The sequence below is a fragment of the Phoca vitulina genome, unplaced genomic scaffold, assembly GCF_004348235.1.
Source record: "Phoca vitulina isolate PV1807 unplaced genomic scaffold, GSC_HSeal_1.0 scaffold2, whole genome shotgun sequence".
Classification (NCBI taxonomy): domain Eukaryota; kingdom Metazoa; phylum Chordata; class Mammalia; order Carnivora; family Phocidae; genus Phoca; species Phoca vitulina.
Genome location: NW_022589705.1, coordinates 25,960,779 through 25,974,390, shown reverse-complemented (window position 1 = coordinate 25,974,390; position 13,612 = coordinate 25,960,779). Strand labels below are relative to the sequence as shown.

The window sequence follows — 13,612 nt, the reverse complement described above, 5'->3', positions numbered from 1 at the left end:
CAGACTCGCTAGGTGGGGAGCTCTTGGAGGTGGGGAGCTCTTGGAGGCGGCGACCCAGGCGTCTGGGGAGCCACAGAAGTCGTATTCCCTTAAACTGTGAGTTTCCGACGGTTTGTTCCATGGCGCGGGATTTTGAGGGATTAGAAACGAATTCTGGATCGTGACTTCGGTCTTGTCGCAGCGCAGTACCTCCCTCACCCCCTTGGGATCCCGCTGACCCACGGCGGGAAAGTCCTGAGCCTGCGCACTAAGCATCCCTTCGCTCTCGGGTCTGAGGGAGTAAGGTCCTTCCCGGCTGAGCTCGCGGCCTGTGCTCCTAGAAGGATCCCATTCATTCCCTTTTCTCTTTGCCCGGCGCTCGTGGCCTGTATCGGATCAGTTCTCCATCAGCTTGCACGGGGCTTTGGACAAGCCTCCTGGCGCTCTCTTTGAGTAGTCAAACGATTTCCTCCTTCAGTCCTCTCCCTCGGGTCAAACCGCTCTCCCCACAAGGCCTACCCCAACCTTGTCCCTGCTCCCCCATTCTCCAGCTGGCTGGTGCCGGGGCGGGCTGCCACCCCGGTTCCCACCAACACCCTTTCCTCTGCCGCCGGCCGCCGAGGAGGCTCCCCTGACTAGGACATTTTCCCTTCGTTCCCCCTGCTTGTGTTTCTGGAAGGTGAAAGTGAAGCAAATGGAATCCTTAGAAATGGCCCACAGGTTTCCCACCTTTGGGGATTTAGACATAGGGTGCACTCTTAAATGTTTGCCCCTTTGGGGAGAGTGGCATTTTTTAGTGCTTGGTTCAGTGAGTGATTTAAACTTCTCATCTTCTCCAGTATTCTAATTTTCACAGCTGCTTTGTTCCCCCTGTGGACATGACCCCTTAGCTGGCATTTTGCATCCCAGTTGTTTTGTGATGGAGGCGTCTTTGGGGATTCAGATGGATGAACCAATGGCTTTTTCTCCCCAGCGTGACCAGGTTCAGGCGGATGGCTCGTTAAAAAAACATGAGCAGAATTTTAAACTACCAGGTATGTGTTTAATTCCAAGGATGTGCAGGCAACAATTCTGTGATTTCGATTATTTTTTTTAAAGGGAACTTCCTGAATGGTAAAGTGAGTTGTATGATTATATGGGAGCATTTTACAAATCAGTAAAGCATCCTAGGATCTAGATTTAGGATTGGGTTGCTATCCAGTGGATGGATTAGCAATGGATTACAGTCCATCCACGTCATTTTACAGATGAAGTTGCTAAGGTGGTTATCCAAGAACACAGTTTGTTGATACTCAGACTAGAATTTCTTTTCTCCTAGGCCTATGTTCTTATCTCTACTCACCATACTGCATTAAACTTGGATTTAGAAGTCAACATTGGAGGGATTTTCAGTTAAAGTATTGAAAAGCAGAATTCACTGACAAAAATAAATGGTTTAGCAATAGTAAAGCACTGTTTCTCCGTGTACCTTATGAAGTGTTGTTTGACCCTAATCCAGACCCTGAAGTGAGAAGGAGGGGAACAAACAGTACTTGATCTTGTACACTAAAATGTGCACCTTCATTCCTGCTCTAGCAGTGCCTGGGACATAATAGACCTTTAATAAATACTTGTTTTTTTTTTTTTTAAAGATTTTATTTATTTATTTGAGAGAGAGAGAATGAGAGACAGAGAGCAGGAGAGGGAGGAGGGTCAGAGGGAGAAGCAGACTCCCTGCTGAGCAGGGAGCCTGATGCGGGACTCGATCCCGGGACTCCAGGATCACGACCTGAGCCGAAGGCAGTCGCTTAACCAACTGAGCCACCCAGGCGCCCCTAAATACTTGTTAAATAGGGGAGTCCCAGTTGACCATTTTTCTTTTTCCTAAAAGGTAGCTAAATCTTTTCCATCTTTGTTTTAAGCGTATTTAGTGCTTGTCCAAAAGATACTAATTTGACCTTCTATCCATGATATATACTTATTCACTACAAAATAGACTTTAACAACACCCTAGAAGAATGACATCACTTGCTTTTGCTTTTTGACTGAAACTAAACTCTTCTTTGGTTTCAAAATGAGTACCCTTTCTGATGTCCCTATTTTTGGTGATGAAAGCCACTATTATTCCAGTTACCTATGCTTAAAACTTTAAAGATGTCTTCACTTGTGATTTGTATTTGCTCCCCATATTCGGTTACCCAGCTTTATCTTCTTTTTAATAATTATGGCATTGCTTCTTTCCATTCCCACTTCTACCACAGTAACTTGTTCCCTTACACTTTGCTCCTGAATTGCAATGAAGTTTCTTATCTAAACTGCCTGCTTTCACTTCTTTTCCATCCTCCAGTTCATCTGGTACACTGCTACTAGAGTAATCTTAAAATGCCACTTCATCCAGTTTCATGGATGCTGTCCCTCTTCCATTTATCCTGTTCTTCGCAATTCAGCTTTCCCCTATGTCATTGGACACATAATACAATAACAGAGTCATTGTATTATCGTTTTTGTATTTTTTAGCACTCCGTGTAATTTGTCTTTTCAGTTATACTGTAAGCTCCTTGAAGGCAGTATCTCATACAGCTCCTGGTGTATGTTGTACATTAGGCAGAGTATATGAACAGATGAATCTGACTTGGTTCTAGTATTATGTTCAAGTGAAAGCTACTGTTCTAATATTCTTCTGAAAACCTGAGAAATAAAGAGAGATGAATTTTATTCTAAATTTCTAAAGTTTTATGGCTTTTACGTATCAGAACATTGAACCTTATAAGCGGTACCTTTTTTTTTTTTTTAAAGATTTTATTTATTTATTTGACAGAGAGAGAGACACAGCGAGAGAGGGAACACAAGCAGTGGGAGAGGGAGAGGGAGAAGCAGGCTTCCTGCTGAGCAGGGAGCCCGATGCGGGGCTTGATCCCAGGACCCTGGGATCATGATCTGAGCCGAAGGCAGACACTTAACCAACTGAGCCACCCAGGCGCCCCAAGCAGTACCTTTGATAATTCATAAAACATGCTGAAATTTTAGTCATACCTTTTTTCTAATGACTCTTAGTAAAAGCTAAGGTTATATCAAAAACAACTTCAGTCAGGAGTAAAGCTGATGAGATCCAGGCCCATAACTGTCTCATGATCTAATATGATTTACTTTCCCTTGATGGAATAACTTTTGAATGGTGGGAACTTTTTATGTATCTTTGTATTCCCAGAACCTAATAGTGTCTAGCACATAGTAGGTGCTTGAAAATACTTGAATGAATGGTTTATTTTCTTCTAAAGATTTTATTTATTCATCTGAGAGAGAGAGAGCACAAGCAGGGGAGGGGCAGGGGGAGAAGCAGACTCCTCGCTGAGCGGGGAGCTGGACTTGGGGCTCCATTCTAGGACCCCAAGATCATGACCTGAGCTGAAGACAGATGCCCAAGTGTCCCTGAGCCACCCACACACCCCCAGTGAATGGCTTAATGCAAGGATATAAAGTAAAATACTTAGTGTAATGGATGAATAACATGATCTTTTGGGATATTTGTCAGTTTTTTATAGCTTTTTTTTTTTGGATAAAAAATTATACATGCTTATTGAAGAAAATTTAGAAAGTATAGAAAGCCAAAATAAGGAAATAGTATCCCACTATACAAATATTGCCACTGTTGACATTTTGTTACAGTCCTTTAGTCTTCCTGTGCATACAGAGGTACATTTAAGAAAAGAATAAATTAGGAATGTAACCAACTTATTTCTAATCTTTATTTTTTTACTTAGCAATATGTAACTTGAGCATTTCTTATGTAATTAAATCTACAGCTTGATTTAAATTGACTGCCTAATGTTTCATTGCATAGTATGCTATAATTTAATTACCTTTTTTATTGAACCTTTAGATTGTTTTCCATTTTTACCTATTAAGAAAAATGCTCCAATGAACAAAGTACTGGGCATAATATTGTATCAAATGTTTATTTTCCTCTGTATTGTTGAACTATACCATAAGGCATGCATTTGGTGTGTTATGTGGATGCTCTTAGTTGATACTACTAAAATAGGTTATACATGCCATATGATTTGCCTGGGACTGATCCAGTTTATGCCTCTTGTCACACTGTCCTTATTATTAGCACCCCTTTTCACTCTCGAGTGCCTCAGTTTGGGTTAAATTACATGATCTTCCTAGTTTAAGAGATGTAAGTCAGGCAGTACATGAAACTCCAGAATAAACATCACATATATTCCTAGAGTGTCAGTTTTACTCCTTGGTAAGTAATTGAAAACATTTCATTTATATGATGAATATTAAATGTTTATTCTGTGCAGTTACTTCTCTAGGTGCTGGGATAAATCAGTGCATAAAATAGACAAAAATCAATGCCCTCAGTCTAGGGGAAAGATAGACAATAAAGAAATAATCAAAGGTGGTTAGTACTGTGAAGAAAAAATAGAAGGGAAGTGGAGATAGGAAGTGTTGGTGGAGGAGATTGTGATTTTAATAAGTGTAATTGGTCAGAGAAGACTTCAGTGTGATAACAGTTGAACTAAGACTTGAAGGTGTTAAAGGAGTGAGCTATGTAGAAATCTGGGGGAGAGCATTCCCTGGCAGAGGAAACAGCAAGGGAGAAGGCCCTGAGATGGGAGGTGCCTAGCACTTAGGAGTAGCAAGGAGGTCCTTGTGAGTGGAAGCTGGAGGGTGATGGGAGTGATGGCAGAGAGGTGTGAAGAGAGGAGGTAGTTCCTCGGCTTTTATATGAAGCGAGTTATGAAACTATTAGTTTGAGCAAAATAGTGACATGGTGACTTAGCTTTCACAGGATCACTCTGGCTATGTTACAAATAGATTATACAGGCCAGCAATGATGAAAACAGTGAGTATAGTGGCTTTATTAAAACCACTTGGATATGTTTGGAAAAAAATTAAATAAAACCACTTGGATATATTATGTAGCAGGAAAAAAAAATTTTACTTAAAATTTCAAAACAGAAGCCTAGACCTTTGTGTTTAAAATACAGGCATTTAATTTTTTGACTTGTAGACTTTTCACAGTCTTGCCCTAATCCTCAAAGTATATATTCATTCATCTCTGCCTTTAGCAGTAGTTTCCATTGTTTAACATTAACGCTCTCTTCCACTGTTTACTCTCATCTCCACTTTAGATTTGAGGATTTTGCATTCAGTTTGGTTGTCAGAAAGTTTTGCTGTTGTTTAAAAACGTCAGAGTTGCTGTGTAGTGACAGGAAACTAAGCATATTTTGAGTTTGGTAAGACAGGTAAGTACATAGCAAGTTAGTAGTGAGTGGTATGGAAGCACATTGAGCTTACACAGTCATTCACATGGTTTGTGCATTACAGTAGTTCCTTATTACATATATTTTTCTCTGGTGATTTCTTATAGTTAACCAGCATCTCTACTACTAACTGCCAGCTCAAGCTACTACAGAGGGAAGTTCCAAAATATGGAACTCATAGACTTGGAAGTAAAGTTCGTCTAATCTGACCCCTTTGATTTGCAGGTTAAGACACCGGACATTAATGTAGTTTAGTGATAAGAGCTGGATCTAGGCTCTCTTCTATATCAGCACTCCAGTAGTACCTTCTGTGATAATGGAAATGTCTCTGTTGTCACCTGTGGCTAGTGTGACTGAGAAAATTTTTAATTTTTTTAAATTTTAGCTTAAATCTTAAATAGTCGCATGAAACTAGTAGACAGCACAACTCTGTGTCATACTCCTACAAAGCTTTTGGTGTTATTAATCATATATACACATAAAACAAAAGATGCACACAAACACTTCAATACATTTAGTAATAAAAAGACTACAAACAGGCTTCTTACATACTCCGTCATATGGAAGTATCATTGTTAGATACACCATTTTATATACTGCTCAGAAATGCTGCTGGTTATACTATGACACAATGCTTTCTTACCACTGGAATTTTTTATTTTATACTTTTTGAAAGAGTTCTTTTAGATCTAATTAGACAAATAATTGTATGTCTCTGGTACATAATTAAAAAGAAAAACAAACATTTCACCTCTTTCTCTTCTGAATCAATTTAGTACTTAGACTCACCGACATCCTATTTTCCCCCCTCACAATATTGTTCTCTATACATTAGTGATGCAGAATTTCTTTGAAGAGTTTATTTTTTTAAAGCCATTGTTAATGGACTCCTAAAAGCCCAATTATGTGGAGTTGGCCTACATTTGATTTCTCCTTCACCACCTTTACCATTTCTCCCTACAACCATCTGCGCTTAAGGGTTAAATGTGAATGCGCCTTTATGATTTCTTGGATTTTCTCTAAAGTACTGATACCTGTTCTGCAAGTTTGTCGGTGTTGGCTGACGATAATTGTAGGTTGTATCCCAATTTCAGAGCTTTAAAAATTGTTTTTCAGAATCCAGGAAATGTAATATAAAATTGAACATATCATTTTAGTACCTTTCAAGGTACCTTTCCTATAACACTGGAATTTGAAGCTGGTTGGAATTGACACTCCTTAGGAAAGATTGTAATTGACTAGCAACTATGACTGCTAGAAAGCTGGCTTTACCCCCCAGGCCTTGGTTTTGGTTTTTAGAGAGAAGTAGTGAGGTAGCTGATGGTGAGGTAGCTGCTACTGTCTTTGGCTTCACTCTTTTGTAACTTCTAAACTTTCATTTTTTTTTTCCCCACAGCTATCTCTGAATGCCCCATAATGATAGTAATAATTCATTCATTGAACAAACATGCCAGGCATTTCTAACTAGGAGCTGAATGTACTATGGTAAATTACATAAATAGGGAAATGTACTGGTGGAGCTTATATTCTAGTGGGAGGAGGCAGACAGCAAACAAAAGAACACGATGATTTTATAGTGAGTAAGTACTCTAAAGACAATAAGCAGGGTAATGTGAGTAATGAGAGGAATGCTGTTTTAAATAGGGTGTCAGAGAAGACTGAACATTGAGCCAGCCACATGAAATTATATGGGAAAAAGATTTCAAGTAGAGGGAATAATAAAAGAAAAGTGCTAAAGAAATAATGTTAATAACAATAATTATAACAATAAGAATGATCACTTTTATTTAATATTTACTACGTGCCAGGCATTGTTGTTAAAAGTTTCTCTTATGTATATTATTTCATTTAATCCTCACAGTATCTCAGTGGCATGGGTACAATTATTACCCCTTTTCTGTAGATGGGGAGACTAAGGCTCAAAGCGATAAGCTGTGTACTCAAGGAAGGTCATACTGCCTGTTAAATATTGGAGCCAGGATTTTAATTCAGGCCTCCCATCTCCAAAACTGGTACGCATAGTTACGGTTATATTCTTGCCTCTTGTATTGAAACCCATAAAGCTTCTCCACTTCACCTATGAAGTAGATGGGAAAGTAATCCTCATATGGATTGATATAGTGGAAAGAATATTGGACTAGATCTTCTTGGCCTGTTACATAGTTCCAGCCCTTTTATTTTTATTCATTTGAGAGAATGCGTGTGCACACCCACCCACACACACTAGAGCATGGGGGGAGGTCAGAGGGAGAGGGAGAAGCAGACTTCCCTCTGAGCAGGGAGTCCCATGCGGGACTTGATCCCAGGACCCTAGGATCATGACCTAAGCCAAAGGCAGCCACTTAACCAACTGAGCCACCCAGGCACCCCTAGTCTCTGAAAGCTCTTAATGTTGTTCTTCCTCCCCCTCAAATTCGTCCTCTACTTATCATCCTGCTTAAAAATTTCCATGGCTTTCACTTGCATTCTCTGTCTTTCCCTTCTTCAGCCACATTGAATTTCATTACTTCCCTCACCCACCTCTCCCCCCAAAATAATCCACGTCTTTTTCCTTTTCCATGTCTTTACATACATAGTTCCTTCTTCCTAAAATGCTTCATCCACTTTTTCTACTTGGTGAGTGCTTCAAAACACAGCTTAACTGTCAACCTGAAGCTTCCTGGTACCTTCAGATGTGTTCATTCCCCTCCGCCTCCTTCTTTTTTTTTTTTTTAAAGATTTTATTTATTTATTTGAGAGAGAGAATGAGATAGAGAGAGCATGAGAGGGGGGAGGGTCAGAGGGAGAAGCAGACTCCCCGCCGAACAGGGAGCCCGATGCGGGACTCGATCCCGGGACTCCAGGATCATGACCTGAGCCGAAGGCAGTCGTTTAACCAACTGAGCCACCCAGGCGCCCCCCTCCGCCTCCTTCTATCTAGTAATATATGCATTCCTGTATTATTATAATTACTGTCTTGTATTCAGAGTGAGCTTTTAAAATCTGTCTTTTCCACTAGACTGAGCTCCTAGAGAACAGGGGCTGCACCAAATTTGTTAAAATTTTTTTTTAACTACCCATCGCTAAGCATTTTTAAAAATACAGTGTTTGTTAAATGGACAAATGATTTCACTTCCCTGAGTAGGGTTTCTTATCTGAAAATCAGGATAATACCTGTTCTGCCAATATCGCAGTGCTATTGTGAAGATCTGAAAAGATAATACATGTGAAAACGGTTTGAAAATGTCTTAAACCATTATATACACTATTCAAATTATTATAACTGAAAAAGTAGCTGATGGTTGGCTTAGATACTGTAATAAAATCCAATGACTTTTTGTTATTATGTTGATCACCATACATCATTAGTTTTTTTTTTTTAAAGATTTTATTTATTTATTTGACAGTAAGACACAGCGATAGAGGGAACACAAGCAAGGGGGAGTGGGAGAGGGAGAAGCAGGCTTCCTGCCGAGCAGGGAGCCCAATGTGAGACTTGATCCCAGGACCCTGGGACCGTGGCCTGAGCCGAAGGCAGACGCCTAACGACTGAGCCACCTAGGCGCCCTACATCATTAGTTTTTGATGTAGTGTTCCATGATTCATTGTTTGCGTATAACACCCAGTGTTCCATTCAATACGTGCCCTCTTTAATACCCATCACCAGGCTAAAACATCCCCCCACTCCCCTCCCCTCTAGAACCCTCAGTTTGTTTCTCAGAGTCCATAGTCTCTCATGGTTCGTCTGCCCCTCCGATTTCCCACCCTTCATTTTTCCCTTCCTGCTATCTTCTTCTTCATCTTTTTTTTTAAACATATAATGGATTATTTGTTTCAGAGGTAGAGGTCTATGATTCAACAGTGTTACACAATTCATAGTGCTCACCATAGCACATACCCTCCCCAATGTCTTATCACCCAGCCACCCCATCCCTCCCACCCCCCACCACTCCAGCAACCCTCAGTTTGTTTCCAGAGATTAAGAATTCCTCATATCAGTGAGGTCCTATGATACATGTCTTTCTCCAATTGACTTATTTCGCTCAGCATAATACCCTCCAGTTCCATCCATGTCGTTGCAAATGGCAAGATTTCATTCCTTTTGATGGCTGCATAATATTCCATTGTATATATACACCACATCTTCTTTATCCATTCATCTGTCAATGGACATCTTGGCTCTTTCCATAGTTTGGCTATTGTGGACATTGCTGCTATCAACATTGGGGTGCACATACCCCTTCAGATCCCTACATTTGTATCTTTGGGGTAAATACCTGGTAGTGCAATTGCTGGATCGTATGGTAGCTCTATTTTCAACTTTTTGAGGAACCTCCATACTGTTTCCAGAATGGCTGCACCAGCTTGCATTCCCACCAACAGTGTAGGAGGGTTCCCCTTTCTCCGCATCCCTGCCAACATCTGTCGTTTCCTGACTTGTTAATTTTAGCCATTCTGACTGGTGTGAGGTGGTATCTCATTGAGGTTTTGATTTGGATTTTCCTGATGCCGAGTGATGTTGAGCACTTTTTCATGTGTCTGTTGGCCATTTGGATGTCTTCTTTGGAAAAATGTCTGTTCATGTCTTCTGCCCATTTCTTGATTGAATCATTTGTTCTTTGCGTGTTGAGTTTGATAAGTTCTTTATAGATTTTGGATACTAGCCCTTTATCTGATAGGTCATTTGCAAATATCTTCTCCCATTCTGTCGGTTGTCTTTTGGTTTTGTTGACTGTTTCTTCTGCTGTGCAGAAGCTTTTTATCTTGATGAAGCCCCAATAGTTCATTTTTGCCCTTGCTTCCCTTGCGTTTGGTGATGTTTCTAGGAAGAAGGTGCTGTGGCTAAGGTCGAAGAGGTTGCTGCCTGTGTTCTCCTTTAGGATTTTGATGGACTCCTGTCTCACATTTAGGTCTTTCAACCATTTTGAGTCTATTTTTGTGTGTGGTGTAAGGATGTGGTCCAGTTTCATTCTTCTGCATGTGGCTGTCCAATTTTCCCAACACCATTTCTTGAAGAGACTTTTTTCCATTGGACATTCTTTCCTGCTTTGTCGAAGATTAGTTGACCATAGAGTTGAGGGTCCATTTCTGGGCTCTCTATTCTTTTTTTTTTTTTTTAAAGATTTTATTTATTTATTCATGAGAGAGAGAGAGAGAGAGAGGCAGAGGGAGAAGCAGGCTCCCAAGGAGCAGGGAGCCCGATGCGGGACTCGATCCAGGGACTCCAGGATCATGACCTGAGCCGAAGGCAGTCGCTTAACCAACTGAGCCACCCAGGCGCCCCTGTGGCTAGGACTTCTAATACTATGTTGAATAGCAGTGGTGATAGTGGACATCCCTGCCGCGTTCTTGACCTTAGGGGAAAAGCTCTCAGTTTTTCCCCATTGAGAATGATATTCGCTGTAGGTTTTTCATAGATGGCTTTTATGATATTGAGATATGTACCCTCTATGCCTATACTCTGAAGAGTTTTGATCAAGAGAGGATGCTGTAGTTTGTCAAATGCTTTTTTATGCATCTATTGAGAGGATCATATGGTTCTTGTTCTTTCTTTTATTAATGTATCACATTGATTGATTTGCAGATGTTGAACTAAACTTGCAGCCCAGGCATAAATCCCACTTAGTTGTGATGAATAATCCTTTTAATGTACTGTTGGATCCTATTGGCTAGTATTTTGGTGAGAATTTTTGCATCCATGTTCATCAAGGACATTGGTCTGTAATTCTCCTTTTTGATGGGGTCTTTGGTTTGGGGATCAAGGTAATGGTGGCCTCATAAAACGAGTTTGGAAGTTTTCCTTCCATTTCTATTTTTTGGAACAGTTTCAGAAGAATAGGTATTAATTCTTCTTTAAATGTTTGGTAGAATTCCCCTGGGAAGCCATCTGGCCCTGGGCTCTTGTTTGTTGGGAGATTTTTGATTACTGCTTCAATTTCCTTAGTGGTTATAGGTCTGTTCAGGTTTTCTATTTCTTCCTGGTTCAGTTTTGGTAGTTTATACATCTCTAGGAATGCATCCATTTCTTCCAGATTATCTGATTTACTGGCATATAGTTGCTCCTAATATGTTCTTATAATTGTTGGCATTTCTTTGGTGTTGGTTGTGATCTCTCCTCTTTCATTCATGATTTTATTTATTTGGGTCATTTCTCTTTTCTTTTTGATAAGTCTGGCCAGGGGTTTATCAATCTTGTTAATTCTTTCTAAGAACCAGCTCCCAGTTTCGTTGATCTGTTCTACTGTTCTTTTGGTTTCTATTTCATTGATTTCTGCTCTGATCTTTATTATTTCTCTTCTCCTGCTGGGTTTAGGCTTTATCTGCTGTTGTTTCTCCAGCTCCTTTAGGTGTAGGGTTAGGTTGTGTATTTGAGACCTTTCTTGTTTCTTGAGAAAGGCTTGTATTGCTATATACTTTCCTCTTAGGACTGCCTTTGCTGCATCCCAAAGATTTTGAACAGTTGTGTTTTCATTTTCATTTGTTTCCATGAATTTTTTAAATTCTTCTTTAATTTCCTGGTTGACCCATTCTTTCTTTAGTAGGATGCTCTTTAGCCTCCATGTATTTGAGTTCTTTCCATCTTTCCTCTTGTGATTGAGTTCTAGTTTCAAAGCATTGTGGCCTGAAAATAGGCAGGGAATGATCCCAATCTTTTGGTTCCGGTTGAGACCTGATTTGTGACCTAGGATGTGATCTATTCTGGAGAATGTTCCATGGGCACTAGAGAGGAATGTGTATTCTGTTGCTTTGGAATGGAATGTTCTGAATATATCTGTGAGGTCCATTTGGTCCAGTGTGTCATTTAAAGTCTTTATTTCCTTGTTGATCTTTTGCTTAGATGATCTGTCCATTTCAGTGAGGGGGTGTTAAAGTCCCCCACTATTATTGTATTGTTGTCGATGTGTTTCTTTGCTTTTGTTATTAATTGGCTTATATAATTGGCTGCTCCCATGTTAGGGGCATAGATATTTACAATTGTTAGATCTTCTTGTTGGGTAGACCCTTTAAGTATGATATAGTGTCCTTCCTCATCTCTTATTATAGTCTTTGGTTTAAAATCTAATTTGTCTGATAAAAGGATTACCACCCCAGCTTTCTTTTGGTGTCCATCAGCATGGTAAATGGTTTTCCACCCCCTCACTCTCAATCTGGGGGTGTCTTTGGGTCTAAAATGAGTCTCTTGCAGACAGCATATCGATGGGTCTTGTTTTTTAATCCAATCTGATAGCCTGTGTCTTTTGATTGGGGCATTTAGCCCATTTACATTCAGGGTTTACTATTGAAAGATATGAATTTAGTGCCATTGTATTGCTTGTAAGGTGACTGTTACTGTATATTGTCTGTGTTCCTTTCTGGTGTATGTTACTTTTAGGCTCTCTCTTTGCTTAGAGGACCCCTTTCAATATTTGTTGTAGGGCTGGTTTCGTGTTTGCAAATTCCTTTCGTTTTCGTTTGTCCTGGAAGCTTTTTATCTCTCCTTCTATTTTTTCTTTTTTTTTTTTTTAAGATTATATTTATTTATTTTACAGAGAGAGAGAGACAGTGAGAGAGGGAACACAGCAGGGGGAGTGGGAGAGGGAGAAGCAGGCCGCCTGCCGAGCAGGGAGCCCAATGCGGGACTCGATCCCAGGACCCTGGGATCATGACCTGAGCCAAAGGCAGACGCTTAACAACTGATCCACCCAGGCACCCCTCTCCTTCTATTTTCAATGAAAGCCTAGCTGGATATAGTATTCTTGGCTGTATATTTTTCTCATTTAGTGTTCTGAATATATCATGCCACTCCTTTCTGGCCTGCCAGGTCTCTGTGGATAGGTCTGTTGCCAATCTAATGTTTCTACCATTGTAGGTTACAGATCTCTTCTCCTGAGGTGCTTTCAGGATTTTCTCTTTGTCTCTGAGACTCGTAAGTTTTCTATTAGATACCGGGGTGTTGACCTATTTTTATTGATTTTGAGGGGGGTTCTCTGTGCCTCCTGGATTTTGATGCCTGTTTCCTTCCCCAAATTAGGGAAGTTCTCTGCTATAAATTGCTCCAGTATACCTTCTGCCCCTCTCTTTCTTCTTCTTCTGGGATCCCAATTACTCTAATATTGTTTCGTCTTATGGTATCACTTACCTCTCGAATTCTGCCTTCCTGTTCCAGTAGTTGTTTATCTCTCTTTTTCTCAGCTTCTTTATTTTCCATCATTTGGTCTTCTATATCGCTAATTCTTTCTTCTGCCTCATTTATCCTAGCAGTTAGAGCCTCCATTTTGGATTGCACCTCCTTAATAGCCTTTTTGATTTCGACTTGGTTAGATTTTAGTTCTTTTATTTCTCCAGAAAGCATTTCTCTAATATCTTCCATGCTTTTTTCAAGCCCAGCTAGTATCTTTAAAATTATCATTCTGAACTCT

General features: G+C 40.1%; 1 protein-coding gene across 5 annotated transcripts in view; it reads left to right on the top strand.

Moving 5' to 3' along the window:
- The window catches only part of CDC7 (cell division cycle 7), a 32,523-nt gene continuing 18,911 nt past the window's right edge, over positions 1 to 13,612 (top strand). For 2 of the 5 annotated variants that reach the window (XM_032423952.1, XM_032423923.1), the window contains exon 1: positions 114 to 1,013. In XM_032423952.1, the coding sequence (XP_032279843.1) occupies positions 899 to 1,013 (115 nt within the window). In that variant the 5' untranslated portion in view covers positions 114 to 898. The other 3 variants (XM_032423940.1, XM_032423931.1, XM_032423962.1) reach the window with 3 other exon arrangements.